General features: G+C 36.5%; 4 protein-coding genes across 6 annotated transcripts; 3 read left to right on the forward strand and 1 right to left on the reverse strand.

Annotated features, from left to right (window-relative positions):
• Positions 1-6573: 6573 nt before the first annotated feature.
• On the forward strand, positions 6574-10563 carry LOC117989227 (pyridoxine/pyridoxamine 5'-phosphate oxidase-like). Of its 2 annotated transcripts, XM_069503592.1 has the most exons (6): positions 6574-6675; positions 7116-7256; positions 7359-7515; positions 7868-7967; positions 9383-9642; positions 9993-10563. In XM_069503592.1, exons 2-6 carry the CDS (start codon positions 7181-7183, stop codon positions 10156-10158), a joined length of 759 nt encoding a protein of 252 aa, XP_069359693.1. In that variant the 5' UTR covers positions 6574-6675; positions 7116-7180; the 3' UTR covers positions 10159-10563. The 2 variants fall into 2 exon arrangements, with proteins under 2 accessions (XP_069359693.1, XP_034832454.1); XM_034976563.2 differs by lacking the exon at positions 6574-6675 and having other exon boundaries at positions 6693-7256.
• On the reverse strand, positions 10553-12380 carry LOC117989226 (histidine protein methyltransferase 1 homolog). The gene is made up of 4 exons (XM_034976562.2): positions 12106-12380; positions 11785-12009; positions 11045-11214; positions 10553-10950 (listed from the first exon to the last, which is right to left on the reverse strand). The coding sequence occupies exons 1-4, from the start codon at positions 12158-12160 to the stop codon at positions 10558-10560; spliced, it is 843 nt and encodes a 280-aa protein (XP_034832453.1). The 5' UTR covers positions 12161-12380; the 3' UTR covers positions 10553-10557.
• Positions 12381-13097: 717 nt separating this feature from the next.
• Positions 13098-23938, forward strand: REG (proteasome regulator gamma). 2 transcript variants are annotated; one of them, XM_034976565.2, is made up of 5 exons: positions 13098-13306; positions 13621-13752; positions 14666-14884; positions 17962-18177; positions 18891-23938. In XM_034976565.2, the coding sequence occupies exons 1-5, from the start codon at positions 13286-13288 to the stop codon at positions 19032-19034; spliced, it is 732 nt and encodes a 243-aa protein (XP_034832456.1). In that variant the 5' UTR covers positions 13098-13285; the 3' UTR covers positions 19035-23938. The 2 variants fall into 2 exon arrangements, with proteins under 2 accessions (XP_034832456.1, XP_034832455.1); XM_034976564.2 differs by having other exon boundaries at positions 13099-13306; positions 13615-13752.
• A 480-nt stretch (positions 23939-24418) lies between these two features.
• On the forward strand, positions 24419-27584 carry LOC117989225 (coiled-coil domain-containing protein 34-like). The gene is made up of 4 exons (XM_034976561.2): positions 24419-25091; positions 25631-25880; positions 26597-26743; positions 27425-27584. Exons 1-4 carry the CDS (start codon positions 24546-24548, stop codon positions 27484-27486), a joined length of 1005 nt encoding a protein of 334 aa, XP_034832452.1. The 5' UTR covers positions 24419-24545; the 3' UTR covers positions 27487-27584.
• The last annotated feature ends 218 nt before the right edge of the window (positions 27585-27802 follow it).

Consider the following 27802-nt stretch of genomic DNA (forward strand, 5'->3'; position numbering starts at 1 on the left):
AACCTGTTTCTTTCGTTCTATAAGGCCTAATATAATGCAAGCATCTTTGCCAAGAGTTGGCTGAAAGCACGAGTCAGTTACTATGAAATCAATGTAAAAGTGCTTATCTTTTAACCTCACTTCCAATAAAACACTCCCGAATACTCTAATATTTGTCTGATTATAGGCATGCAATTTAAATTTACAACATTTTAAATTCAACTTCTTACTTTCGCATAACGAATGAAACACATTATATGGAATCAAATTGACATCTGAACCTGTATCCAACTTAAACTTACAACTCTCTTTATCTTCTAAAATGAGTGTCTCCGTCCACTCAATAGAACAAATATTAACATTTACACTATTACAATAAAATTCATGGTCAGATTCTCCTCCAGAAAACTGACTAAAAGCCACTGTTTTAACTTGCCTAGTACGGCACACTTTAGAAAAATGGTTAAACCGATTACACTTTTCACACTGTTTTCCTCTTGCTGGACAGAGTTGCAATTTCCGCTCATGCTCATCACCACACCATTTGCACCGTATCAACATGTTCAATGTCTTCTTTTCGATGAAATTTTTATTAACTTTATTAACCTGAACATTCGAAGTACCTTGAACTTCAGCAGCATGCTGATTCTCAACCTCCGCCAGTCTCAATCTTTTTATAACATCATCTAATAAAACATCACCCTCCTTGATTAACTTTTTCTGAGTCTTTTTATCTGTAGTACCAAAAACTAACCTATCTCTTATGGCCTCCTCTTCTGAACCAAACTTGCAACCCTTTGTTAGTTTTTTGAGATCATTTACAAACTGGTCAAAAGGTTCTTCCTCCTTTTGAGACCTTTGGTAGAAAAGGTATCTAGAATATAAAACATTTTGTTTTGGCTCAGAGTACTCTCTGAATAAAAATACGTTTAATAAATGTCGTACGTCTAAAAATACGTTTAATAAATGCTTATCTCACATTATTATTGTATTAATTTATTCGCAAAAGGTAGGTACGAAAAGTAGAGTATTTTCCTCGGTGATAAAGCTGTCAGTCTTGGGTGAACTTAAATCCCTCGCTATAACTCGTGATTTAAATCGTCACCCGCGACAGATGACACTGCTTTATCCCCTTGCCCCTTGGTTAATAATCTACTAATTATACTCTTTGGAGTTTGGAGCATAAAGACGATAAAGACCAATGCCCAGTGCCCAGCCCTGTACCCATAGAGATAGTTGTACCAGCGTTGCCAGAATGTTACTTTTGTAAAATTTTACGTTACTTTTGACCCTCTCATGTTACCTCTATGTTACACGACTCAAAATGTTACTTTTACGTAACTTTTAGGACTTCATAAAATTATTCAATTTTTTTCCAGCAAACAAAATATAATTAAAATAAATAAATAAATTGTAAAACGGAACGCATCCAAGAAAGATATATGGTGATTATATTATTCCTTATATTCTCTTTGACTGATGGCATAAAAAACAAAAAACTGAGATAAAAATCATTTGCGTGTTAGGTTTTTAATGAAGTTTATTGGTTTTTAAGATAATGTGGGTTGGCTTTAGTAATCAGCCGCAGGAATTCTGAATTACTAGGCTTGGATTAGATGCAGATTGGCCTCCCATTTTTCTAAATATATGTTTAATCTTTGAGTGAGATGTGTATTTTTTATTTTTTTACACTGGCTTTCTTTTTGGACTCGTAGTTACATTCTTTTTGTAATAATATGCATATCTACCTCAGAACAAATACCTGATGCATACGCATTATACAGATTTATTCGTAAATATTATATCAAAAATTTCGCGCTCGCTTCGCTCGTGCTTTTGTTCTGTATTAGTTAATGCTCACCTGCAACTTTGTCCGCTTTGTTTTAGAGTTCAAAAGTCCCGTAAGAACTCTTTGATTTTACGAGATAAAAAGTCTATTGCATGTTTCCGGGATCCAAGCTTTTACTGATTAAAAAGATAGACCTGAGAAAAAAACATAACACTAGGGTCCATATTTCTGTGCAAACAGGGTAACATAACTAACTATAAAAATTCCACCATCCGCTGTTTAGTAATAAAATAAATAAAATATATTTCAAAAACTAGGAGAGAAAATGCTATAGGAGGATACCCCCCGTCCGGCGTCCCCTTCTCCTAGACCCCCACCCTTTAATTCCTGCGGTTGATTACTAAAGAAAACCCGGTAATGTATCTTTTCACGTGAAAATGTTAGGTACTTTTTGAACTGTCTCATGTTACATTTGACTATCTGCCACTGGCCACACTGAGTTGTACCCATCTCTTTACCACATGACTCTTTGCCGTAATAATAATATGACCATCAGTTGACATATCTATCAAGTTCAACTGTGGTGATAACTACCATCAATGTACTCTGTGATAACTACCTACGTAGTATCCCTATTAATCTGTGGTGATAACGCTTTTACATCGACCAGGGGCCGGAAAGTCGCATAGCATCGCCTATTGTGGTTTTTATTAGCGACATCTATTACTTGGTCACCTGAACTAAATGATTGCTTGCACTCAGAACGGTCAATGTCTAGTGACAGAGATTGCAAATGGCTGCCATTTGTGTTTTGCATAGCACGGTGGTGGTTATTTCTGTTTTGGCAAAAGGGAAATTCAACACAATACAAGTACGTTGAGTCGAGTGGTTTCTCCTTCGTCTTCTCGTTGATCTGCAGTTTCGTCGAGTTGAGTTTGAACATGGTTCCTCGCTTGACGATCAACGCTTGCCGGTCTTAAATCTCCTCTTTTGAATAATTTTAGTTCATCACACTCAATTAAGTCAAATTGTGAAGAAGGTGTTTGTACATTTTTGCAATCTGTAGACTTTTTTATTAACGAATCGACGAATCGACGAATCAATTTTTTATTAACGAGAAATGTGAAGAAATTCCATTAAATGAGGAGCTCCTGAATTTTGACAATGATGATATTATCGTACAAGGCATTGGCCAAAAAACCTATGTTTGTGGTTGGGTTCTTGCTAAATGCTCAAAAATTATAAAGAATTGCAAAAATTGTAAAGCAAAATTATTTGCGTCTAAAAATATACCGGCTCATGCATATATAACAGAAAAAGAATATTGCTCCAAAAAATGGCTATGCTATCCTTCAATAGAATGCATAAAATGTTTTGATCAAATTTCAAATGTCACTACTAATGTTTTAAAGAAAAATTTTAACATAAAAAATGTAAAGCAAAATATCAAAACATTTAATGCTATATTTGTAAATGATAATAATATATTCGACTGTCATATTCACAAGGAAGGTCTTCGAACATTATTCGAAGATCTTGTGATAAATGTGACAGTCTACAGTTGGTGCCGCTCAATTAACCGAATTTTGTGTGGCAAAATATCATATGATGGGGATGATGAAATTAAAATTTGTGCACAAACATATTATAGTAAACATAAACATTATAAAAATAAAAAGTAAATCACAATCAGTGTTGTAATTCCTTTGTTATTCCAATTAACCTATAATAATTACGGTTCTGATAAATAGGTGGTCCTGTTACACTGCGTGCATTAAATAGATAATCCAAAACCACATGGAATTTTGACTTTTCAGCGTTTTATTCTGTTTCTAAATTAATGATTATTGTTAAAATAATAGTTAGAAACACAATAAAACACTGAAAAGTTAAAGGTCTATGTGGTTTTGGATTACCTATATAATGCACGTAGGAGGTACCACCTATATCTATCTATCTATAGGTATGGTAAGTATATATATATGTAGGTATAGGTATGTATACTACACAGTTATAGTTGTAGATTGCCAACTAACAGATGGCGCTAAGTTCGCATTAGGAGTATGGGTGACATTAAAAAGTTACGAGAAGGCTCTCTGCTCTCTATTTCCAGTGTATTACTTTACTCTATGACATCGACATAGGTAATGGGTAGTACTTCCAACTTCTTTGCGCTTTTATCAGTTATCTCAACTTCGAGTCTTCTATGTCAACCATAGATTAATATGTATACCTGAAATAGATGTACATCTCACGTCAAATTTTATTTCTTAGAAAGCAGCGCCATCTAGTGGTCATAGACAAAACTCGATAAATATGTATATACCTACGTACTATATTGAATACTCTAAAAATGTCTACTATAGATCTAATGCAAACAGTGAAAATGGTGGGAAATAAAAAAAATAGGTTGTGACATCGGATTAACTAGGAAAACGTATTTGATACTTTATCCCTAGTTAATCTGGGAATACACAACTTATTTTTTTGATTTCCCACCATTTTCACTGTTTCCATTAGACTGGCTTTATCATTATTATTAATAAAATGGAGGGATCAAGGAAATTAACAAAAACAATAGATACTTTTTATGATTTATTTAACAATAACACTTATGGCTAACCTTACTTCTGGCACTACGCCGTGGCCTCAGGGTCTCCAGCTCCACAGCAAATGAGACAAATAATAATATGTAATTCTCGGAGAGGACACTGCCAATGTTGTGTTCCATATTAAGGGTCCTTCGCTGATTTCAGGGAATTAGCGTCAATCCATCGAGACTCATGCGATCATCCCGAAAGTGCAGGAATAATTTTATGTGGCAAGAAACCTGATTGTATCATTAAGAGACTTGTTTGCTATCTTGTTTTCTGCGCACTTGTTTCTTCAACTTCCTATTTCCTTCAGCTTCAGTTCATTTGGCGTCAAAACTGTAAAAAAAAAATATTTTTTTCAAAATTAAATATCCTGCTAACCGAATTTTGCCTATGGCCATCTTTGCGCAACTAACTCCTGCGAGATCAGGAACAGGACAGACAGCTGTATGTGGTCATCAGAGGTACAGGGGTGTTACACCTTAATTTCCCAACTTTGCTTAAAAATAAATAAAAACCCATTTATGAGAATGTAAACTAAACCCTTTCATATAATGTTCCACTTTAAAGTCGTACATTTTGCAATTGCATTGCATTATTTAAAACTATAGTCATTTCAAGTTAATAGCATAAGTAGATACTGTAATAAGCAGGTGTGACAGACATACAGACTTAGTCATAATAATAAAATATAAGTATTGCTTTTTTACAAATTTGGTACAAAACCTTAACAATTATATTATTATGTTAGTTTCAACCGATAGACTTCCACTCCACAGCTCGGTGAAGGTGAAGCAAAACATTGTGAGGAACCTACATGCCTGCTAATCCGCACTTAGCATTCTGCATGCAATCCGTCGTCCGTCCGTCTGTCTGTCAGTCTGTCACCAGACTGTATCTCATGAACTGTGATAGTAAGAGAGTTGAAATTTTCACAGATGTATTTTTGTTGCTGCTATAGCAACAAATACTAAAAAACAGAATAAAATAAATATTTAAGGGGGCTCCCATTCAACAGACATGCTTGTTTTGCCGATATTAAAGATACTGGTACGGAACCGTTCGTACGCGAGTCTGACTCGCACTTGGCCGGTTTTTTTGACTTTGCTTGCTAAGTAACTTATCGACAGATTACAGGTAGAGTGATTAGGTATTACTTGAGTTCAGCCGTTAATAAAATAAACAATCAAAACATTTACCTTGTCCGTGTATAACAAAGCAATTTGACATCTTGATAATATTTACATACTTATACTTAAATATGAAAATGAGTCCAAAATCTCTAAAACTGTTTGTGCACTGAACTTAACACTAAATAGGTACTTAAATTTAATAAAAGAAGTCCGAAATCTCTAAAACAGTTTGTGTAATATACATATTCGTCCAAGTTTGTGCACTGAATTTAACCCTACGTACTTAATATAAAAAGTAGTTCAAAATCTCTAAAACAATTGGTGCGCTGAACACTTTTGAGGATAGTTCAACTCGACGCGAATTAGCAATGAAATCACACCAAAATTATTAGAAAAATAATCACGGATTACATGATAGCAGATACAAAAACAAATGGCGGCATGGGCGGCAACCACAGAGTCAGAACACTATAAGGCTAAGCGCGCACAGCGAAAATAAATCGTTGCGAAAAAATCGCAAATCTGTGAACCATCAAAATACATTATCATCCACGCACTGCGAAAAAAATCGCATGCGATTAATATTCGTTACTGCGGTGCGATGCGAATTTGATAATAATCAAAGAACTTCCTGTTATATGCACGAAGATCATTATAATAATATCGTTCGTAAAAAAGCCTTTTAGAAGCCTTAATGCTGTTAAAGGATGGACCCAGTAACGTTTTGTATTTTTCTTCTTCAAATTCCTTTTATGTAATATTAAGTAGTAAATTATGCATATTTTCTTTTTTGAATCCATATTTAAATGTTCACTCTATTTGATATAATTTATTAAATGTTCTTCACGTCTTGTTTTCATGGTGGTACAGTAGGTATTCACTGATTTCGGCTCCCTGTCTTTCGTGGTATGCAAATAAATCGTGGTGCGCGTAGGAATAATAATATTGCGATTTAATTTTGCATTGAACATGTGGACAAAAATCGCATCGCAGTGCGCGCTAAGCCTTACTCCTACCGGACAATGGCGGCAGTGGCGATTATGACAATGTGGCCACTAAAAAAATTAATTGAATTTTTAAATGTAGCAACACTTGCAAATAAAAATGTCTATGACCACTAGTTGGCGCTAGTTATTATAGTCCGAAGAGATTTCTTCGAAGATGACATAGCATCAAATAGGTAGGTAACCATAAAATATCATGAAACTATTTCTTTTGCAATTGATAACTTCTTGAATTATGTCTGTTTTTACCTACTAATTTATCTTTAATTAAATGAAAATGAAAATCTTTTTTATTCGTATAAACTTTTACAAGTGCTTACGAATAGTCGGATGCATCTACCACTGGTTCGGAATGCCTTTCCTGCCGAGAAGAACCAGCAAGAAACTCGGCGGTTGCTCTTTAAAAAAAAAACCTACTATTGTACAATGCTTATGTCCTAATCAATAATTTTATTGAATGCATTACTATTTAGTTACCTAATAGAAAGTTAAATAATTTGTGTAGGTAAACTGTGTGTGTAAGCCATAGGCTTAAGAAACAAGGTGTAAGCTCACGAGGCATCTTACTTCACTCAGCTTTGTTATTCCACTTCTGTGAACTGTGTTCCTATTCCAGAACTGATAAATCTTGCATTAGTACACCAGGCAAAATTCTTTAGAGTCTTGCTCTAACAACAACGCATGGGAACGAGGTGTTTACGGTTGTACTTTTATGAAAGTAAATCATTTTCACGCAAAATGAGCATCAACATTGGAGGTACGTTTTCTTTTTTTTTATTGCTAGCTTCCAGAGGCATTCTAATCTAGGTAGTTAGTTATAGGTAGTAATGTGTTGATGACCAAAGTTATTATATTCTAGGTATGAGAATTAAATATAAGGATAAGGATGAAACATTCTTGGAAAAGCATTTAGTAGCAAAAGAACCATTTGGCCAGTTCAAAGCTTGGTTTGAAGAAGCTTGTAGTAGAAAGGAAATTTTAGAACCAAATGCTATGTGTCTTGCCACTGCAACAAAGTAAAATTTATTACCTACCTATTTGTAATTAGAATTTAGAAAATTAATAATAGCCTTAAGTTGAATACTAAAACACCTGTTACTAGATGTGATTTAGGTTTGGTGGGTGGATGGAATGTAAGCTATCTCTGTACCATACATCAAAATCAGTTAACAGATGGGCTGTAAATAGGTAACAGATAGATACACTTGCATTAAATGTTATATAATAATTGTATGGATTCTCTTTTATCCCTAATAAGTGAAGTTAGGAGCACCATAAATAGGTAAGTTTTTAAACTTAGCTGTACAAAATGGTCACTTCATAAGTATTTGAGGGTTGATTAAGTACTTATTATTAGTTGTTTTTAAGGGATGGATATCCATCAGCAAGATTTGTGTTATGCAAGGGCTATGGAAAAGACGGATTTAAGTTTTTCACCAATCATGGGAGCAGAAAAGCTAAAGAAATGGTATTTGTAACTCTTTTCATTATTTTATTTCAAAAATGCAAATAATAATAGATACTAATGATAATTTTACTTTTGTGTTTTTGTTGTACAAGTATGTGGCAGAATTCAGAAAATAATGTACATCAACCTTTAGAAAGAGATAGCAGTTTTGTAGAGCTGTGCCTCTGTCGTTGAGACCAACAAAACGTCACATAGGTATGAGTGACAGAGACAACGCTTTACAAAGCCAAAATCTCATTATGAATGTCCATGTACGTCATTTTCTGCAGCGTACTGTAGGTATATCATATTATTTGACAATGTTATTGAGTTAAGTCTGTGGAGTTCCTACCATTACTTATCTTGTAAAAGTATTGACATGTGGAACCTCCACTACGGTTGAGGCAGGTACAGGGGGAGGGTATGAGTTTCCCCTTCCACAAACCCTGCCCTGTAATTTAAAAAAATATGTAATGTTCAAATTTTTGACCAATATCAGTAAAAATTTACATTATCAGAGGTGCAAAAAGGGCAGCCAGTGGAATAGAGGAGGTATTATATAAATATGTCGGAGAACAAGGGGGAAGGCCGACATCAGAAGGTAGTAATTTCAATTACAATCATTTTAATACTCACTTATCACACGTGGAAACCACTAGCGTAACGTAACGTAGCTAAACCTAACCCTACCTAGCGACCGGCTCCACCATGGCCCCATACCGGCCCCAGACCAACCAGCTAACCTAGCACACCACGATTAGTTCAATTAACATCAACTACAACAATCACGTTTGTCTAATACAAATTGGAACGATACAAATGGACTTACCAGATAAACAGCTAGTGAACACACACTATACCATCATTCACACAATCACATCACTTTCCACAACCTAGTACTTTAACCTTTAACAACTGAAACCACGTTAGGTCACAACAACAATTACAATAACCTACAGTACGACACACATAGTGTCTACTGAGAAGTGCCCTCGGCAAGAGCCACACGAATAATGTGTCGTGACACACTGCGCATCTCATTTTATAATCTCACAATGACGGTGGGGACGATGACGCGATGTTCAATGAGCAAAGTGTTTACAATTAAATGGCGGCGAGCCTACAAATATTAATTCACAAAACCTGTATCTATACTCATATTATCAAGAGGTAATGTCGTTAAGTTTGTTTGTAGGGGGTAATCTCTAGAACTACTGAACCGATTTTGAAAATTCTTTCACCAATAGAAAGCTACATTATTCCTGAGTGACATAGGCTATATTATATACACGCGGGCGAAGCCGCGGGGATCAGCTAGTAATTATATAAAGTGACACTCCAAGGGCATTACTTATCATGTAAGACTTCTTCATTTATCTACTTGATGTCTGTTATGCTCTTCGTTCGCCACCTTCTAAAAATTTATTTTATTTCAGGCTGAAAACCCTAATGTAGCAGCTACATTTTATTGGGAAATATTAAATAGATCTGTTCGCATCGAGGGTACCATTGAAAGACTCTCTGAAGGCGAGTCTACTACTTACTTCCACTCGCGGCCAGTGCCAAGCCAAATTGCAGCCTGTACTAGCTATCAGAGTACCCCAATTGAATCAAGAGATGTGCTTTGTGAAAGAGAAAAGGTTTTGGAAGCAGAATACATGATACCTGGGAAGGAGATTCCTAAACCAACTTTTTGGTAATTTATTTTTTACTAGCTGATGCCCGCGACTTTGTATGTGTGGATTTAGGTTTTAAAAATCCTGTGGGACCTTTTTGATTTTCCGGGATAAAAAGTAGCCTATGTCACTCTCCAGGTCTTAAACTATACCCATGCAAAAAATCACGTCGATCCGTTGCGACCTGATTGAAGGACAAACAAACATACTTTCACATATTTTATAATAGTGGTAGTGACTTTGTCGATGACTTCATCTGTAATCAGCAAGTACATTTTAATGGGTCCCACATAGCTGATTTCTGCAAGGTATTATTGCTAGTGGAGACTTAATACAATATGATAACAATTTTTTATTTTATCACCTGCAGGGGTGGCTACATAATTCAACCCAGGTCAGTTGAATTCTGGCAAGGACAAAGAGATAGACTGCATGACAGGATCAAGTTTAGGAAACCCAAAGAAGGAGAGGTGCTGGATGGTAAAGTGTTACATGAAGGTGAAGATGGATGGATTTATGAAAGACTTTCTCCTTAACATGCTAAAATATTTTAATATAATATTTAAATACTTAACGATATTTTTTCAAAGATTATTTCAATAAGCATTTTAGTAGCTGTTATACCATGTTAATGCTGACTGCACACAGAAGCAAAGCATTTTTCAGTGCTGAAAATGTGGCTTACAGACGAGTAGGTACAGTAGCATTAGTCGCATACATCTAATTAATGTGGGATATGCAGGGATATGTTTTCCTTTACCTAATGTCCAATGTGAGGCTGGCTGTGCTTTTCCAGTGCTGGTGAATGCCATTTTCAGAAATCAAAAGTTGCATACAGTTTGCCTGTAATGTGCAATCAACATAAAAATGTCTTCCGTTTTATATATTAAGGTGTTTTGGTAATGTTATATTATAAATTAAAGATAAAAATAACATCATGATTTGTTTATTTTAATAATTTCTCTCTGTATGCCACTACTTGTTTTCATGATAACTTCGCTTTTTAAATTTGTATTCTCTAGAGCTGCTTCAAATTGTCTGGTACCACCTCCTACACCAAAGTAATAAGTTTTAGCTCCAACGAATACAGTTCCTTTATCACTTAACCTATTATAAAATAGGGATATTAGCTTATCATAATTTTGTTGGTTATAAATTGTTTCTGATGTGAGTATAATATCAAATACTTCTGATTCATCAAGTAATTTATCAAATGATGTCCAATCTCCAGAATAAAATTTACATCTTCCTATTTCTTTTTCTCTTTCCTCCTCGTCTATATTTAAAACAACATTTGGAATTGTACAGTATTCCAGAATCTCCTTGTTCTGAAAATTAAAGGATCAGCTTAGTAACAAAAAAAACAGATTTCTTTTGGGTCTTCGACGTATTGAACCTAAACGAATAAATAACAATACTTACATAGTCTTGAAAAGTCACAAAACATGCTTTTTTCAAAAATGCATACATTCCTAAAATACCAGCACCACATCCCAAATCCAAGACTTTTGCATCTTTAAAGTTTATTACATCAGGATATTTTTCGAAGTACTCAATTAAATCATATGTACACTCCCAAATTTTTAGACCACCTGAAAATTATATTTACATGGCAAACTGGGATTCCATTAGAGGCTGCCTCAACCCTGGAACAAGTATAGATGCTGCCATGGGTTGTGACTTGAACTTCAGTGTCAGTAACGTGTCCCTGCTCAAAGCTGCTTCAGTGTAAGCGGTGTGTGCATTGGAGACTATTGTGATTATACAGCAAGATAAAAATAATGCAGCACAAGAAATAATGTATAGAAATATTCACAGATTAGAGAATTCCTAATCTGTGGATATATTTATTTAAATCTGCTTAAGAATCAATGTGCTAGTTTGTTTTTAGTTACTTTTGTAGCAATTAATTAATTAATAACTATTTAAACTGCAGCACCTTTGGGTGTAGCCAGGGCCATGCCTAGTTTATTCAATTGTATGGCAAGAAAGCGGCTATGATTTCAGCTAGCTGCATTGTATAACATGTAACTTGCTAAAGATGAATATTAGACGCAGCCTGCAGCATGCTCAGGATGAGACTGTTCATTACACATATTATGTATTACAGACTTCAGCTAGATAAAACTACAAGTCAATATAAAAATGATTCCAACCAATACCTTCATATTTGCCAGCAACAAGATCACTATGTTCTTTCTCAGAAAGCTCAATTAAATTTTTCAACCCAGTTTCATTTGAACAAGCTATGTTATTGACTAGAACATGCCCAATTTCTACCTCACCACATGTGAACATTCTAGCACGACTGACTAAGTCATCAAGATCTTTGATTTGATTGCTCGGGACAATTTCTTCACTGCTTAGCCATGTAATATCTGTATTATCTTAAAAGGTAAGATCAAAACTTAATTATTCACGTTTTTTAACATTTATTGAGTACTTATTTCCTTTCAATTCTAATTCAGTATTAACTGTTATACCTTTAGTTTCTGAAATCTCTTCGGTGTTCGAAAAATTAAATTTAAATGAAGCCATAATTTTGTTTTGTATCTTTTTCAATAAGACTACTTGTATCCAACAACAGTTTAAACGTAGACAGAGAAGTTTAAATACTTTAAATAAACTTGAAAAATGAAAATTCAATTTCAAAACAGGTCAAGCACGTTTTTAATTTTTTTCAATGACCTATTTTCTCATTGATTTTTTTTAATTATTAAAGTTCAACTTCAGCATAACTTCAGTCTATCATCAAAGAGAATATAATCACTAGGTACCTACCTACGTTCTTATGTTGTGTCTATCATAAATACTTTTTGGTTTTTTGTAAAACTTGTTTTACGGCTCTGGATTCTAGCCTTTTTGAGCCTCATACTCTGTGAGTTTAGCTCACACCACAGATCACTATTTCTTTCTAGTTCACACTTTACAGAGTAGGTACTAGGTAGGCACTTTTTACATGTTTGGTTTAAACCGTAGATAGTGTAATAAAGCTAGATAAAGGAACCTTTGCTTTCTCATTCCTATTAAAAAGAGAGCACAGATAAAGTTAATAATGTAATAAACAGAGACGCAGCTAAGCTATTTTTTGTTTCTTATCGTGTAACTGGTATTTTCAAGGACTACAACTTTAGTTGCAAAACAAACTTTGAGAATTCGTGGCGTCATTGTATTACTCATTAATTATTTACTTGTTTTCACATAAAAAACGTTTAATACAAATATTGTTGATCGGTTAATACAAATATTGAATACTAAACAATGGTAATTGTGTTATTCATCGTTACGTCCTGCTATCGCTATCTCCGACGCGGTTACACAGTACTTTAGTCTAGCTTTTTACTCAGTCTACGTCTGTGCTCTACACTCTATAAAACACAGACACAGACCCTAGTAATAAAAGACAAACCAACTCGAACCCCTCAGCCTCATTCTCAAACCTCCTCAAACTAAAACCTATGATTAAAACCACCAACCACCCCGCACCCCACCAAACCAAAACCAAATCCGTCAAAAAATCAAATCGAGTAAAAAGTTGTGCGTGGTTGTGACTTGTGCGCCGTGCGGTTTCAACAATTAACACTGTTAATTCAATAGTATTTAATTCAAGATTACATAGTTAATAAGATATAAAAAGAACAAACATATTTTGTTTACTATAAAATGGCAGACGTTGCAAAGAAGGTAATGGTAATCGTTGATTTTGTATTTCATTTCTATAAAATTATTCAACCAAATTGTCTATATTGTGTATTGCGAAAACCTGTGGTGAAAACTGCGTAGCGCTTACGTTGGTAGAAAGTATGTTTCAAATGTTGAATGTTTCCCCGAATCGATTCTCAATCTGAACCAATAATAGCATGCTATAAGATCAACATAACATAACCTAACTTGATGCGGCCATGGGGTCGACCGTCGATGATGTACTCGGCGGTCGGTTCTAGCTTCTAATGTCATTAAGAGCTATTCTTAGGGAGATCCCTTTGTTCTAGGTTCAGGACTACAAGGATTCCCTAAAACAGAAGGCAGAACACTTAATTATAAAAGGCTTTCCAGAGAAGATAGTAAAGTTGAATGAGCTTCTAGAAACATCAAATTTCCAAAATCGAGATCTTTCAGATGTTCATCAGGTGAATATTTCACTTAGTTTTATTATTCAATAGATGCTCCAAGTCTATTGGAGTATGGATAACTTGTAAAGTAAAATATTCAATTCCAATTCAGTCATATACTATTATCCTTGATCATCATGATCAACCCATCTCTGGCTCATTACGGAGCACAGGTCTCCTGTCAGAGTGAGAAGGCCATAGTCTACCATGCTGGCCATGTGCGGATTGGTAGACTTCACACACCTTTGAGAACATTATGGAGAACTCTCAGGCATGCAGGTTTCCTCGCGATGTTCACGACATTATCCTTGATACTTGAATTAATTCAATGGGGCTAATTTAACATAAATGTAATAAGCTGTTTAAGTGGATCACTACATTTGATTAAAATTTATCATTTCTCATATTTCCACTTGTCTTGTGTTTGAGATAAATAAAGGCCATGAGCTCCAGAGTGGCTAAACTCAATTATTATAGAAGTAATATTATGAATTAAGATTGCTGTAAATCAAGTGTAAACAGTAAGTTTACAGCTCATTGACCATACTGACTTTAAATTAATTTACTACCTATGTTACTCTGGAAAAAAATGATAATTTAGTTTTAGGCCAGTATTTACAGTAATTTTGAGTGGCTATGACTTTAAATTTACAGTTATTTTAAAGTCACATTTGAAAAAAATAGTTAGACTTCTCTGATTCTCATAGCCTGCTTAAAATGTTTTCTATGAAGGAAATACATAGTATGCGATAGGTCGAGATAGCAATCAGGGTCCGGATGCCCCGCACTAAACTGGTGCAGGATAGAGTGGGTGATGTGTAGGTCTGTGGGGTGCTCCCCCGCCTCATACTCCAATTGCCATCCCAACATGTTGCAGATTCTACATAATTTAGTTTTTGTTTATATATAATCCAATTATAAATTATTTCAGGACTTAAACATTCCAGTGCCCCCACCAACTCAGCTCTCTTATGAACCCAATGCAAAAAGACAACGCGTAGATTCATCGGAGGCATCGAGCAACACATCTGTAGAAGGCACGAAGGTGTACGCCCTGCCGAATGGGACTGTGCCATGCAACAAGCCACTCAGTGATCTGATTCATCTTGTCAAACCTCATATTAGAGAGCTTGTTGAGGATTCAAACTTGGTAAGGTGTTATTAAGGTGGAAATTCCCATTCTACTTGTCTAACTCTTGATATGTACAATATTTTAAAGTTTTTTTTAAATATAGAGCTGATTTTTCAAGGAAGTGTGTGGACACACAATGGTTGTTTAGTAATTTAAAAAAAGATCTGCCACTACACTAGCGGCACGCTATGATGGCCGGTTTGACACATTACAATAGTGATGTGGAATGTCAATTTATTCTCGAACAAAAAACAATTAAGTTTTGTTTTTGTACCTGATTAAATAGGTTTAATAAAACAAAAATGTATATGTTTATTTAATTTATTTGAACGAACTGAATATTTGAACGAAAATGAATATACATACTTTATATGCACACAAGAAACATATGAATACAAAAGATACCGAAAAAGGTGCCACAAAAGGCCATAATTAATCAGATTCGTCCATACTACTATTTTCACTGTCGTCACTGCTATCATCACATACATTAATAATTATATGTTCGTTTTCTATAATATTATCTATTTTCACATCTCTTTCATAATCTTCCCTTATTAATTTAACAGTTCTATTCACAACCTTTTCCCAGTCTCCTTTAGTCACATGTTCACAAGCTTCTTCTAATAATTTTAGCATTTTTTTTGTGGTAAATGGGGGTTCTGTATTGTGTCTTGCAGCATATCCCTTAATTTGAGCCCACACCAACTCAATCGCATTATACTCACAATGGTAAGGCGGTAACCGTATAACTCTGTGCCCATGTTCTAATGCTATTTCGTCAATGACGTATCGGATCTTGGTTGGTTTGTTTTCTTTTAAAAGACGTACTAATTCCGCTTTTAACATATTCATGTTTGCATCTACGCCATTTTTACGAAGCCATGCGACGATATCAGCTTTCTTTTGGGATTGGGCAGGTGGCTTGTCAATTTGCATCGAGTGGTATGGGGCGTTGTCCATAATTATAATAGATGGTTCAGGGAGGCTACACAACATTGAGGTAAACCATTCAGTAAACTTTTCTCCATTCATGTCTTCATGATAGTCTCCAGTGGTTTTTGACGCAAAAGCCATGAGAGAACCTTCGACAAACCCGTTGATGGTTCCGGCGTGACAAATTATAAGTCGCGATCCTTTTCCTACAGGAACTTTGGAAGTAGATGCTGCTGTGTCATCGTTCCAAGAACGGCCTACAGTATGGTTAGCATTAAGCCATGTTTCATCCAAGAACACAACATTTTGCCAATTTTTGATTTCTTTCACTTGCCGTAAAAAAGTATACCTTGCCATCGCTATATCAAATCTTTCCATCAATATTTTGCGTTTGTTACATTTTTTGTATCGAAATCCAATGGTCTTCAAAATCTTCGTTAAAGAACTTTCCCCACCGAAGAATAATCCAGCTTCCTTCAGTGAATGCACCAACTTTTTTCTTGTTGGATACTCCTTCTGTAAATAGTAGCCGTAAACATGTCTTCGGATAGCATCGGCATCAAAGCTATCGATGCCTACGACTGGTTTTGCTCGTTTTCTCTTTTTTGGTGTGTGAAGTTTATTTTCTTCTGTGCCAGTCTCGCCATATTTTTTTTTAGTTATCCGTCTAACAGTTCGTTGTCCAATATTAAGCGCATCAGCTACGCGTTCAACCACTGACGTTATAGGTAAAATTGGCCCTCCATTTTGAGCTTCACGATCGAAATAGTTACGAAGGCGTATTAGGAACTCACGTGTCTGACTATTTAGAACAGTTCTCTGCGTACGTTCGGTCATATCGACGAAATCCACAACAAAGGGCTTGAACAGAGTCCAAATTAACGAGCAAGGGTCAACAGTAATGCAGTATCAATATTTGAAATCCAAAGCCAGGTCAAAACTATATCACAATCGCATTGCACTGACAGTTTATACTTTTCGAAGCAACGTCAATTCGAAACTGCTTTGTTTTGCATTGAGCATTGACGCGAGTTTGCCGGAGGTAGTAGTTGTGCTAGCCAGCGATCCTATGTGACGATCGTATTAGATTCCATTTTTAAAAATTTATTGATATTTTTTTGCGATTTCAGAGGTTTGTCCACATAGTGAAAATTGTTCATATTCACAAGTACATTCACCCCTTAAATGGTGCAAACTGATTTTTCTACACTTGTATACATTTAAGAAATCAATTTAATAAATAAATTTTGAGTCCTAAACCTAAAACTACATTCGATAAAATTTATGAATCTCTGCACATCACTATCGTCAATAAAGTAATACAATTATTTCCTTCAAAGTCGTTATCAATTAATACGGAACTTCATGAGCGGACAAACGTCAAACCGGCCATCATAGCGTGCCGCTAGTTTAGTGTAGTTTAAATTTTTTCCTTAATAAAATAAAAATTGATAAGGTTCAATTTTTAATGGAAGTGTTTTAGTGTTGCATGAAGCTAAAAGCTCATAAAGGAGGTGTTGAATGAAGCAGGCCCAGATCGAAGGAGGATGGTAGCCAGCAAAGTGAACTGGCAACCTCTAGTGATTAGGTGAAGCCATCCCTTCATTCAGCTTCACTTACTTGACCTTCTTTTTTTGGAACAAGTCTTCTGGCATAGCCTATTTAAACTATGCTCAGTATTTTGTCATATAACTAGACTTGTCTAGTGAAATGAAGTAATTCTGAGAGAATTTGCGAAAGACCTGAATTCTCATTTCCCTGGCTGCAACACATATCTATATGAATTATTAATTAATATTATAAAGAGGTAAGTTTGTTTGTAGGAAGTAATCTCTGGAACTACTGAAGGGATTTTGTAAATTCTTTCACCAATAGAAAGCTACAGTACGCGGCCGAAAGAAATGTACGTCGACATTGAAGGAGATAGCAGATTTGTAGAGCGTTGTCCCTGTCGTTGAGACTGACAAAACGTCATATAGGTATGAGTGACAGAGACAACGCTCTACAAAGCCGAAATGTCATTCTAAAGGCCAATGTACATTACTTTCGGCCGCGTAGTGTACATTCTTGCCGAGTGACTAGGCACGCGCGAAGCCTAAGTGGGTTGTGGGTTGCTATACTAGTATCAGATAAACTTTAAATGCGATTCTGAATTACAGCTTAAAATGTGGATTTCATTCATGATCCCTAAAATTGAAGACGGCAACAACTTTGGTGTGTCAATACAAGAGGACACCCTCGCAGAGATACAGTCGGTGGAGTCGGAGGCTGCCGCATTCTTTGATCAGATCTCACGGTATTTCATATCACGGGCCAAGATTGTCTCAAAGGTTGCTAAGTACCCACACATTGACGACTATAGGAGAGCAGTGAGAGTGAGTATAATCTCTACTATTATTATTTACTAGATTGAAGGACAAACCAACTAACAACCACACTTTCGCATTAAATAAATAACTCACCGTAAACTTGCCTTTATAATTTTAGGCGATCTGATTGGTCGGAGTAGTGATGTAATGAATATTCGCATTCGCGGATATTCGCATATTTTTGCATATTCGCATTCCGCGAAATTAATACGAATGTTTTGCGAATATAAAAAAAATTGATGTAATATTGTAAAAAAAACTTAAACTCGTAATCACATTATCAGTCTTCTCTGTATCATTTGGTAACGGTACTATGCCGCTAAGGTCACCAAGCAATAGACAAATGGCGCCAAATTTAAACAAAAACTCAATATTCGCATTCGCATTCGCGAATGTTGGCAGTAGATATTCGCATTCGCATCCGCGAATGTCCAAAATATGACATTCGTTACATCACTACTCGGGGTGCGTAGCTAGGCCGGTGTACAACTGTGACTCACTATTTACTAAACCTGAATAAAGTATAGTGAAAACATGGTAGTATAAGTCCCGCAAATTGCTAATGCGCGCGGCCGCCAGTTTTGTGACGTCAGCACTAGGCTGAAGTTTCGAGCTGATGGTATATTTTTATTTCGGCTGACTTCATTTCGATGATAATGAGACATAGTTCCAGCGCAATATCAATTTGGACTTATAATGAGAATTTTTATTTGTTTCAGGAACTGGATGAGAAGGAATATCTTTCTCTTTGGCTTGTGATGTGCGAGATCCGCAACCGCTACTGCTCGCTACACGACATTGTGATCAAGAATCTAGAGAAAATTAAAAAGCCACGTTCCTCCAATACAGAATCACTATACTAGGTCCTAATCTTAATCTCAACTAGTAATCTTAGACCTTGTGAATTTTAAAAGGTTATCTACCGAAATTTATAGGTCACACCAAACTTAATGGCCGGTCAAAAATTAAGGTAGTCACTGATCTGATAGGCGATTGTGATCATCACACTGGCGCTTGCAAATTACGGTGCTAGGGCTGCTGTATATACGTATATCTGGCAACACAAGTACAGTACGCGGCAGAAAATAATGTACATCAGTCCTTAGAATAACATTTTTGCTTTGTAGAGCGTTGTCTCTCACTCATACCTATAATATGACGTTTTGTCGGTCTCAACGACAGACAATGCCCTATAAATCCGCTATCTTCTAAAGGTCTATGTACATTATTTTCTGCCGTGTACTGTAATTGAACATCAGCTATTTCGTTTTAATATCATGCAGTGTATAATGCATACATTTTAAGATCTCACTCGCCATTTTAGCTCTACGTGTCACCTGTCGTGTTAAAAGTACGATTTAAGTCCTTCATTTAAAGGTGAACCGTGGTTTTGAAATGACAGTTGACGCATCGAGTTTAAATGGCGATTGAGATCCCAAAAAAAAAAAATGTACAGTACGTGGCAGAAAATAATGTACATCGACCTTTAAAAGGAGATAGTGGATTTGTAGAGCATTGTCTCTGTCGTTGAGACCGACAAAACGTCATATAAGCATGAGTGAGAGAGACAACGCTCTACAAAGCCGAAATGAGATTTTCTGGTGGGAGGCTTCGGCCGTGGCTAGTTACCACCCTACCGGCAAAGCCGTGCCGCCAAGCGATTTAGCGTTCCGGTACGATGCCGTGTAGAAACCAAAGGGGTATGGGTTTAATAAAAACTGCCATACCCCTTCCAGGTTAGCCCGCTATCATCTTAGACTGCATCATCACTTACCACCAGGTGAGATTGCAGTCAAGGGCTAACTTGTATCTGAATTTTAAAAAAAAAGTCATTCTAAACGCCGATGTACATTATTTACTGCCTTGTACTGTACACACTATAGTTGTTTTTAAGAGGAAAGTCAGTGACAACCTTATAGTTTGCAAATGTTTGCACAACTGTCGAGCGGCTATACAGTTTGGTCATTAACTATATCTTGTTTTTTATTCACTAGTTCATTTCACTGTACATATTTATCTGAAGTCGAGATATCGTATTCCATAGATATTAGTACAAGCACAAACACAAGTGCTATTTGTTTAGCGTTCTCAATTTCAACTGAATATTTTTAGACTGATTCAGATTAGGGCCTGAAACACTTACAACGCGTGACGGAAGTGTACCACGCGGCTCTTAAAAGTCGTAATACAAGGAACTGAACGCCAGTGTGAAGGGCCTCTTAGGAGCGCCCCTATATATGGACAAAATAATAATGTCCAACGTAGGCGATCGTCGAACATATTATGCGCAGTGCAGAGCCGCTCCTACGCGACGCTGGCGCAGCGTTAAGTACTATACAACATACTATATATTGTATTATACAATCGCGAACTATTTGAAATTATTTTTTGTATCAATAAAAAAAAAATCAAATAGTTTGCGATTGTTTTTTTTAAATTATTTTCGATTGTTTTTTAATTTTTAACCGACTTCAAAAAAAGGAGGAGGTTCTCAATTCGACTGTTTTTTTTTGTATGTTTGTTACGCGATTACTCCGTCAATTATGAACCGATTTTGATAATTCTTTTTTTGTTCTGTAGGACATACTTCAGAGGTGGTCTCATTTTAATTTGGTAAAGATCTGATAAATATCTTCGGAGATGGAGAACGGAACTCCTCAATTAATAAGAGTAAATTGCTCGCGATTAGTGTAATAGCTTTGCAAACAGTAGGGTTTTAACCAGGCATAGCATATTTTTAACCGACTTGAAAAAAGGAGGAGGTTCTCAATTCGAATGTATGTCTTTTTGTATGTTTGTTACGCGATTTCTTCGCCAAATATGAACCGATTTTAATGATTCTTTTTTTGTTTGGTAGATCGTACTTGAGAGGTGGTTCTATTTTACTTTGGTGAAGATCTGATGAATATCTTCGGACATGGAGAACAGAACTCCTCAATAGATAAGAGTAAATTGCTCGTGATCAGTGTAACAGCTTAGTAAACAGTAGGTTTTTAACCAGCCATATCATATTTTAGTACGATGGGGCCACTAAAAATTGTGAAATAAAAAAATTTCAAAAAAAAAACCGACATTTTTTTTTAAAATTATCGCGGCGTATGGGCTATGCACATGTTCGACGAACTCTTACGAAGTGACTCTGGCTGCGCTGCCGTCACGCTTTGCTTGTTTCATCCTTAACAGATAAAATGTATTTTGTCAGAATTAACAAGTAATAAGCAATTAAAGGCGACTGTCGAATCTGAAATTAGGAATAGCTAGATTTTTCCCCCATACTAGTGAGTAAAAAATTTGCATCCATCTTATTGCAGTCTTGTAGCAAGACTATTATTGTAGGTAGTGTATGAGGTGCCTTTAGCAATAGGTACTCGGTATTCTATCACTTTGGTTTGCGTTGCCGGTATTATCGGCGTCCTACACATCTCTAGGCACTGTATAGGATGCCGCTCGGTACAAAAATAGTTCGCGCTAAAAAGTCAAAATAGCGTATTTCATTGCTATTCTACTGCAAGTGTCATTAGCAGGGGACTCAAGGGTATTAAGTTTTTAACGGCTAGAAGACTCGCTCTGTCATCCCTTCATTCAGCTTCACCAAACATAACTAATACATTACAGCTTCATTCAGCTCCTTGAGCTTCTGGCTTTGGTGGCACTGGCAGACAAGACTGATTGGTGGAGATCCGTTCTGGACCAGATTCGATCTAATTTTCTACATAATATATGAACTATTTGATGATTTATTTATTTACTAGCTAATGCCCGCGACTTTGTACGTGTGGATTTAGGTTTTTAAAATTCCGGTGGGATCTCTTAAATTTTCCGGGATAAAAAGTAGCCTATATCCTTCCCCGGGATATAAGGTAACTTTGTACCAAATTTCATCAAAATCGGTTGAGCGGTCGGGCCGTGAAATGCTAGCAGACAGACAGACAGACAGACACACTTTCGCATTTATAATATAAGTATGGATTTGATTTTTGTATTTTACCCATGCAATTATCGCTCGGCATCGGCACTCTAACCAGCAAGTCTACGGCAATACGACCCAAAGTGACGACACTTCTATTATTTGTATTATCCTGTGAGACTGACAGTATCAGAAGTATAAAGCCTAGATTCCACCTACATTTTACGCACGATTATCACGCACGGCCGACGACATCAACCCAACCATCATCATAAACATCATTCATTATTATCGTTTTGTGATAGTTTCATATTATGATTTATTGACATATCTATAAGTAATACAAATTGTAATTGGACCTTGGATATTAAAAATAATTTAAGCAAGTGCTATCTGATAAACGTGTGTTTGTTTTAAACCTACGTTTAACGGGTACGGTTCCGACATTTTTAATGCAAAAATTGTAGAATTATTATTTTCATCTGTTGACATTGTAGGTATGTATATTTCTTGACATGTACGACTAGTACGAATATAGTCCATATAAAATGACTTTTCACGCGCCATTTTAACTCTATGGGTCAACTGTCATGTCAAAAGTACGGTTCACCTTTAAAATAAGGATTAATCGTCTTCTCTTACTTTTTACATAAAATTTGACACAAAGCTAAAATGGCACGTGAGAACACGAAATGTATGCATTATACTTATAGTTCTGAAAACCGGTCAAGTGCGATCGGACTCGCAAAGGAAGGGTTCCGTACCACCGTACAAGAAAACACTAATTGACTTTTGACTGTTTTCGGATTTTTCCTTTTACTTGGCTATAAGTAAGCGCCGTTACACGGTGAAGCATAAACTGCTTCCTACAAAAAGTTCGTGATGTTTTGAATCCGAGCCTCGTATGCGGGTCCGCGCCCGCCACATACTGGCATAAATCATCCCTAAGACAGTGCTACCTGCCAAGTTTCATGATTCTATTATATATACCTTATAGGTTTTGATTCCCATGACCGATCTTGACAGACACACAACATAGTGATCCTATAATGGATCTTCTTTTTCTCTGGAGATACGGAACCCTAAAAATTCGGTTATTTTACTGACTTGTATAGCTCTGTAATCTGTATGTTGGTTACTTTGATGTAATATCGAAACCGATATGATGTGTGCGAACCCTACTAGGGTTTTTTTGGTTTATTTGAGTAAAAAGATTATTTTGCAATTAATCTTGCTACAGAACTGTGATTATTATTAGTATCTACATTGTACTATCACAATACTACATGTTGAACCCAAAAAATCCTTATATTGCGACCATTTTGAGATTTCACATTTTGGCTCTGTGTCAACTGTCATGTCATGTCATTAGTCATAAGTACTATTTTAGTCGTTATTTTAAAGATGGTCTACTTTTGACATGACATGTTGACTAGGGCGATTTCGTAAAACCGGCATCAATCATTATTACAATCTCAATTGTTGTGATTGGCTGAATTTGTGCTACTCTTGTTGCAACAATGCATTGTAGCCAATAGTGAGCGAGCGTCAATCTATCAGAGATGATTGCTATCGTGACATTGTAGCTGTCATTCTACCTCAATCGCGTAGCTGAGCTAAAATGGCGAGTGAGATCTCAAAATGTAGGTATGCATTATACCATTACTGTACCTAAGTGCTTAGTGCATCGTATTTACATTTGATTAAAATTAATTTATTGTACTCCCAGTTTCATTTGAGACGTGCCTACAAAGGCGATACAATATTTCTCCCCGTATCGTTACATGTGATTGGCATCAGATGTTCATACCATTATAATTTATGATATAATAATCAATAAAATAATTACATTTCTATGAATGGTGTTGTTTTATTCGAATGGATGTACTTATATATTTCATTATTTATTCCTGAGGATATCTACTTAAAACTAAAACTTTGTATAAATTACAGTCTGAAAACTGAAATGGTTCATTAAAGTAAAGAACAGGAATAGGACTAAATACCTACGTACATACAGTGCCACCAACTGATCTGTTCGTGACAGCGCGCAGCGTCTCTAGTGGAGAATTTGTTAGTGTTATTTTTAAGAAATTGTATTCCAATACTAGCTTATACCCACGACTTCTCTCGCTTGGATTTTGAAATGGCGGTTGACGCAGCCCTAGTTCCAATTTTGCCCACATGAACAAATAAGTTAGTGGCACCATTGGCAGACGAATCCTACTGTCTAGGTATGCGATTAAAGATTAAAACCATAGAGATAGTATACACAATTCTTGAGTTATACTGGCCACTTTTATAATAAGTGACCATTGAGATTTTGATGACGAATGATGTGAATGACTCATTACCTACTTTCAAGTTAAAATAATTGAGTTGTTTTGGAAGCCATTTTATAGCTATTTCTATTTTAATTTATTGACTTCATTTTTAAAAATAGGCATGCGTTTTTATTTTTGACGCTATGGGCAGCGACATCGATAACTTTGGCGATAGCGCTCGCAATCGGTCAAAGTACGAATTGCACGTGAGAAAATCGAACCACGTATTCGATGGTGCTGGCGAAAATGTGCACTACCACAGCGACACTGAGTCTCAAGGGTCTAAGAAGAGTAAAACACGGTACATCAACCCAGCAATTTGTATCGAAACAGTTGAATCTACTCATTCCGCGACATCTTTGCAAACTGATTCTTCTTTCCTCGATGAAGTCACGCCGCATCCGCATAGTTCTTACAGGAGTTTTTCCACCCCTTTCCTGACTGGGCGTATATCTAGTGCTTCATCTGGGAGCGTGAAGCGCAAGTCGTGTCGTCTCGCTTGTCAAGAAGCGTGTTGCGAAGAAGCGACGCCGCGCGAATATCGCACGTATCGCGAAGATGGTTCGGACACGTTTCGCTTGTCCGTCGCCTCAGCTTCGACTACGGCCACGGCTAAGGAAGAACGCGAGCGAAATGAGAGGAAGAAACGAGAAGCGTTTGAGCAGTGGTTGGCACGAAAAGAACATGAGGTTATTATCTATTTTGTACGATTTTATTTTTCAATCGTCGGTCTGCTATTCGGGAGGTCGGGGGTTCAATCCCGGGCACACATCTCCAACTTTTCGGAGTTATCGCGTTAAATGTCACTTGGCATAACGCTGAAGAAAACATCGTGAGAAAACCTAATGTTCTCAAATGGCAGACTATAGCCCAACTCTTCTCATTCTAAGAGGAGAGCCGTTCAAGTAGTGAACCGTGCATGTGTTGTTGATGATGATGATAATGATAAGACCGTGTAGGTATCTCTCCTATAAAATATATAGACCTCGTCGAAAATATCTAATAAGTATCATTATACGATTTGATAAAATCAATTATTGAGTGCAGCTCGCGTCACGATTGTTGAAACTCAAACTTTGAGTTATGTAAATGGACGGAACTTTGTGACGCGAAACTACAGTTTAGTAAATGATCTTAAAGTTGTAATTAAAGACCAATTTTAGAAACTGTTGCATAGGTATATTGGACTAAGCTTTTCATTAGTCTCAGCATACAGTTATTGATCTAGAAACGAGAAAGAGCACGTCTCGAGAAGATGAAGCTGCAAGTGGCGGCATCAACAACGCCCGAACAACGGGAGGAGTCGTTCAAGAAGTGGTTGGAGCAGAAGCGAACGCAAATGGAGAGACGCAAGGCAGAAGATATCATGCGGCAGTACCGTTCCAATGAACAACGCGAGCAAGAATGCAAGAAACGACATAGGGAGAAAGAAGCGAAATTGGCAGAGTGGATTAAGAAAAAAGAAGAGGAGATGAAATGTATGTTCACTGTAGTATCGTTCGTTGTGGCCTAAGCATAGGCCTCTGGCCTACCGTGTATCTGAGAATAAGGTTCGTGAGGTAGGCAGGTATGCTACTCAGTTAAACCGTAGTTTTAAACAAAAATAGTGTATTTTCCTCAAAAACCAGCTAGAACATTTAATTCACTCACAAACATGCTACCTACTGAGTTCTGTAGTTTATGTAGGTAGTCGACCACTGTCAAACCATCTGACCATAAGATAGGTTTGTCCATCTACGACTCGGCAATTTGCGATTGTATGGTTTTAATTTTTAATAAAAAAAAAACGAGCAGGCCAAGTGATTACCGCCGCCCATGAACATTTGCAGTACCTACCAGAGGAACCGCCGCGACCTTTCAGGAATTTGTTGATCCGTCCCTTGAATAAATCCGTTGAAATCTAGTGGGAACGCCGAAGGGAGTTGGTTCCACAGTTTAGAATATTTGGAGAAGCTGTACGATCTTAATCTAAGCTCTATACTTACTGACTTGATCGGCCGCTAGGAACTTGAGATTGCTTGTAGGTTTTATCTATCGGAGATTTCCACTAAAGAATTTTCAGAAATTCCACCTATTCCACACCAGAGCGGAGCGAGAATAGGTCGGCTCGGTCGGCAGATAATATGAAAATATAAGTAAACATCTATTTAACTCTTTTCCTGTGATATCTAATTGCTTATTTGTTAATGCCTAGTAATGAAAACTCGAGCCGAACGCAAGGCTGCACGCGCAGCCATAGAGGAAGAGCGTCGCCGGGTGGCGGGCGAGCGAGCGTATCGCGACTGGCTGCGAACCAGCAAAAATAAACCGCTACCAGTGCCTTTGAACCAGGGAGAACTTAGTGAGTACTGAGTATCGATAACAGCTGTTGAACCATCTTGTAAAATCTTTGCCATCTAAATATACTTATATGACTAGCTGATGCCCGCGACTTTGGATTTGGATTTTTAAAATCCCGTGGGAACTCTTTGATTTCCCGGGATAAAAAGTAGCTATGTCACTCTCCAAGTCTTTAACTATACCCATGCAAAAAATCACGTTGCTCCGTTATTCTGTTACAACGTGATTGAAGGACAAATCAACAAACACACTTTCACATTTATAATATGGGTAGGTACCTACTGAGGTACTGATACGAAAAGTCCTGACTCACTGACTAATAGATAGGTCAGACCTATCAGACCTAGGTTGACCTATATCAACGTCAAGCTCAAACTTTTGGGCTTAGAAAACTGAAATTTTGCATGGAGGTTCCCCTTCTATTGTAGATACGGCCCGATTTTTCGACATTTTTGCGGGATATGGAATAAAGAAGATTTATATTTTTTGCCGAGCGAAGCCTTTGACAGTCGCTACTCGCTAGTTATCCTATTTTTTTAGGTTTGAACATTTGCGCCCGAATACTGAAAAACACCTAGCTGTATATTTAACTTTTACTTAATAGCAACCTAATCAACACATTAGAGGGGCCAACATTGTGGTCTTGCGCCAAGAAAACTAAATGATAAAATTTATTTTTAAGGTCTGCGTGGTTCAGTTTCTCAAATGTATATAAACCCGGTCCCATGGCAGTCTCCAACATGAAGATAAGAAGCTCAACTATGAATCTCCCATACAGATTCAAAAATGTCGGCACCGGTTTTGCATTAGGTACTTGCATAAATTATTATTTTCACTTTGTAAAATGTTACCAAAACTTTATAATTGTAAACAAAATTCTGTAATTTCTGAAATTCTGAAATTCTGTAGGATTTGGCATTTTAGGAGAGTTGTATTTCACCATTGAGTGTAGACACAATAATTACTAATATCGCCAATCGAAATTACGATTCTGGCATGAAACTTACGAGGTAAACTCTATAACTTTTTAAATTTATTATTTTAGATTAAATTTTGAATT

The sequence above is a fragment of the Maniola hyperantus genome, chromosome 15 (genome assembly GCF_902806685.2).
Source record: "Maniola hyperantus chromosome 15, iAphHyp1.2, whole genome shotgun sequence".
In the NCBI taxonomy this organism is placed as follows: domain Eukaryota; kingdom Metazoa; phylum Arthropoda; class Insecta; order Lepidoptera; family Nymphalidae; genus Maniola; species Maniola hyperantus.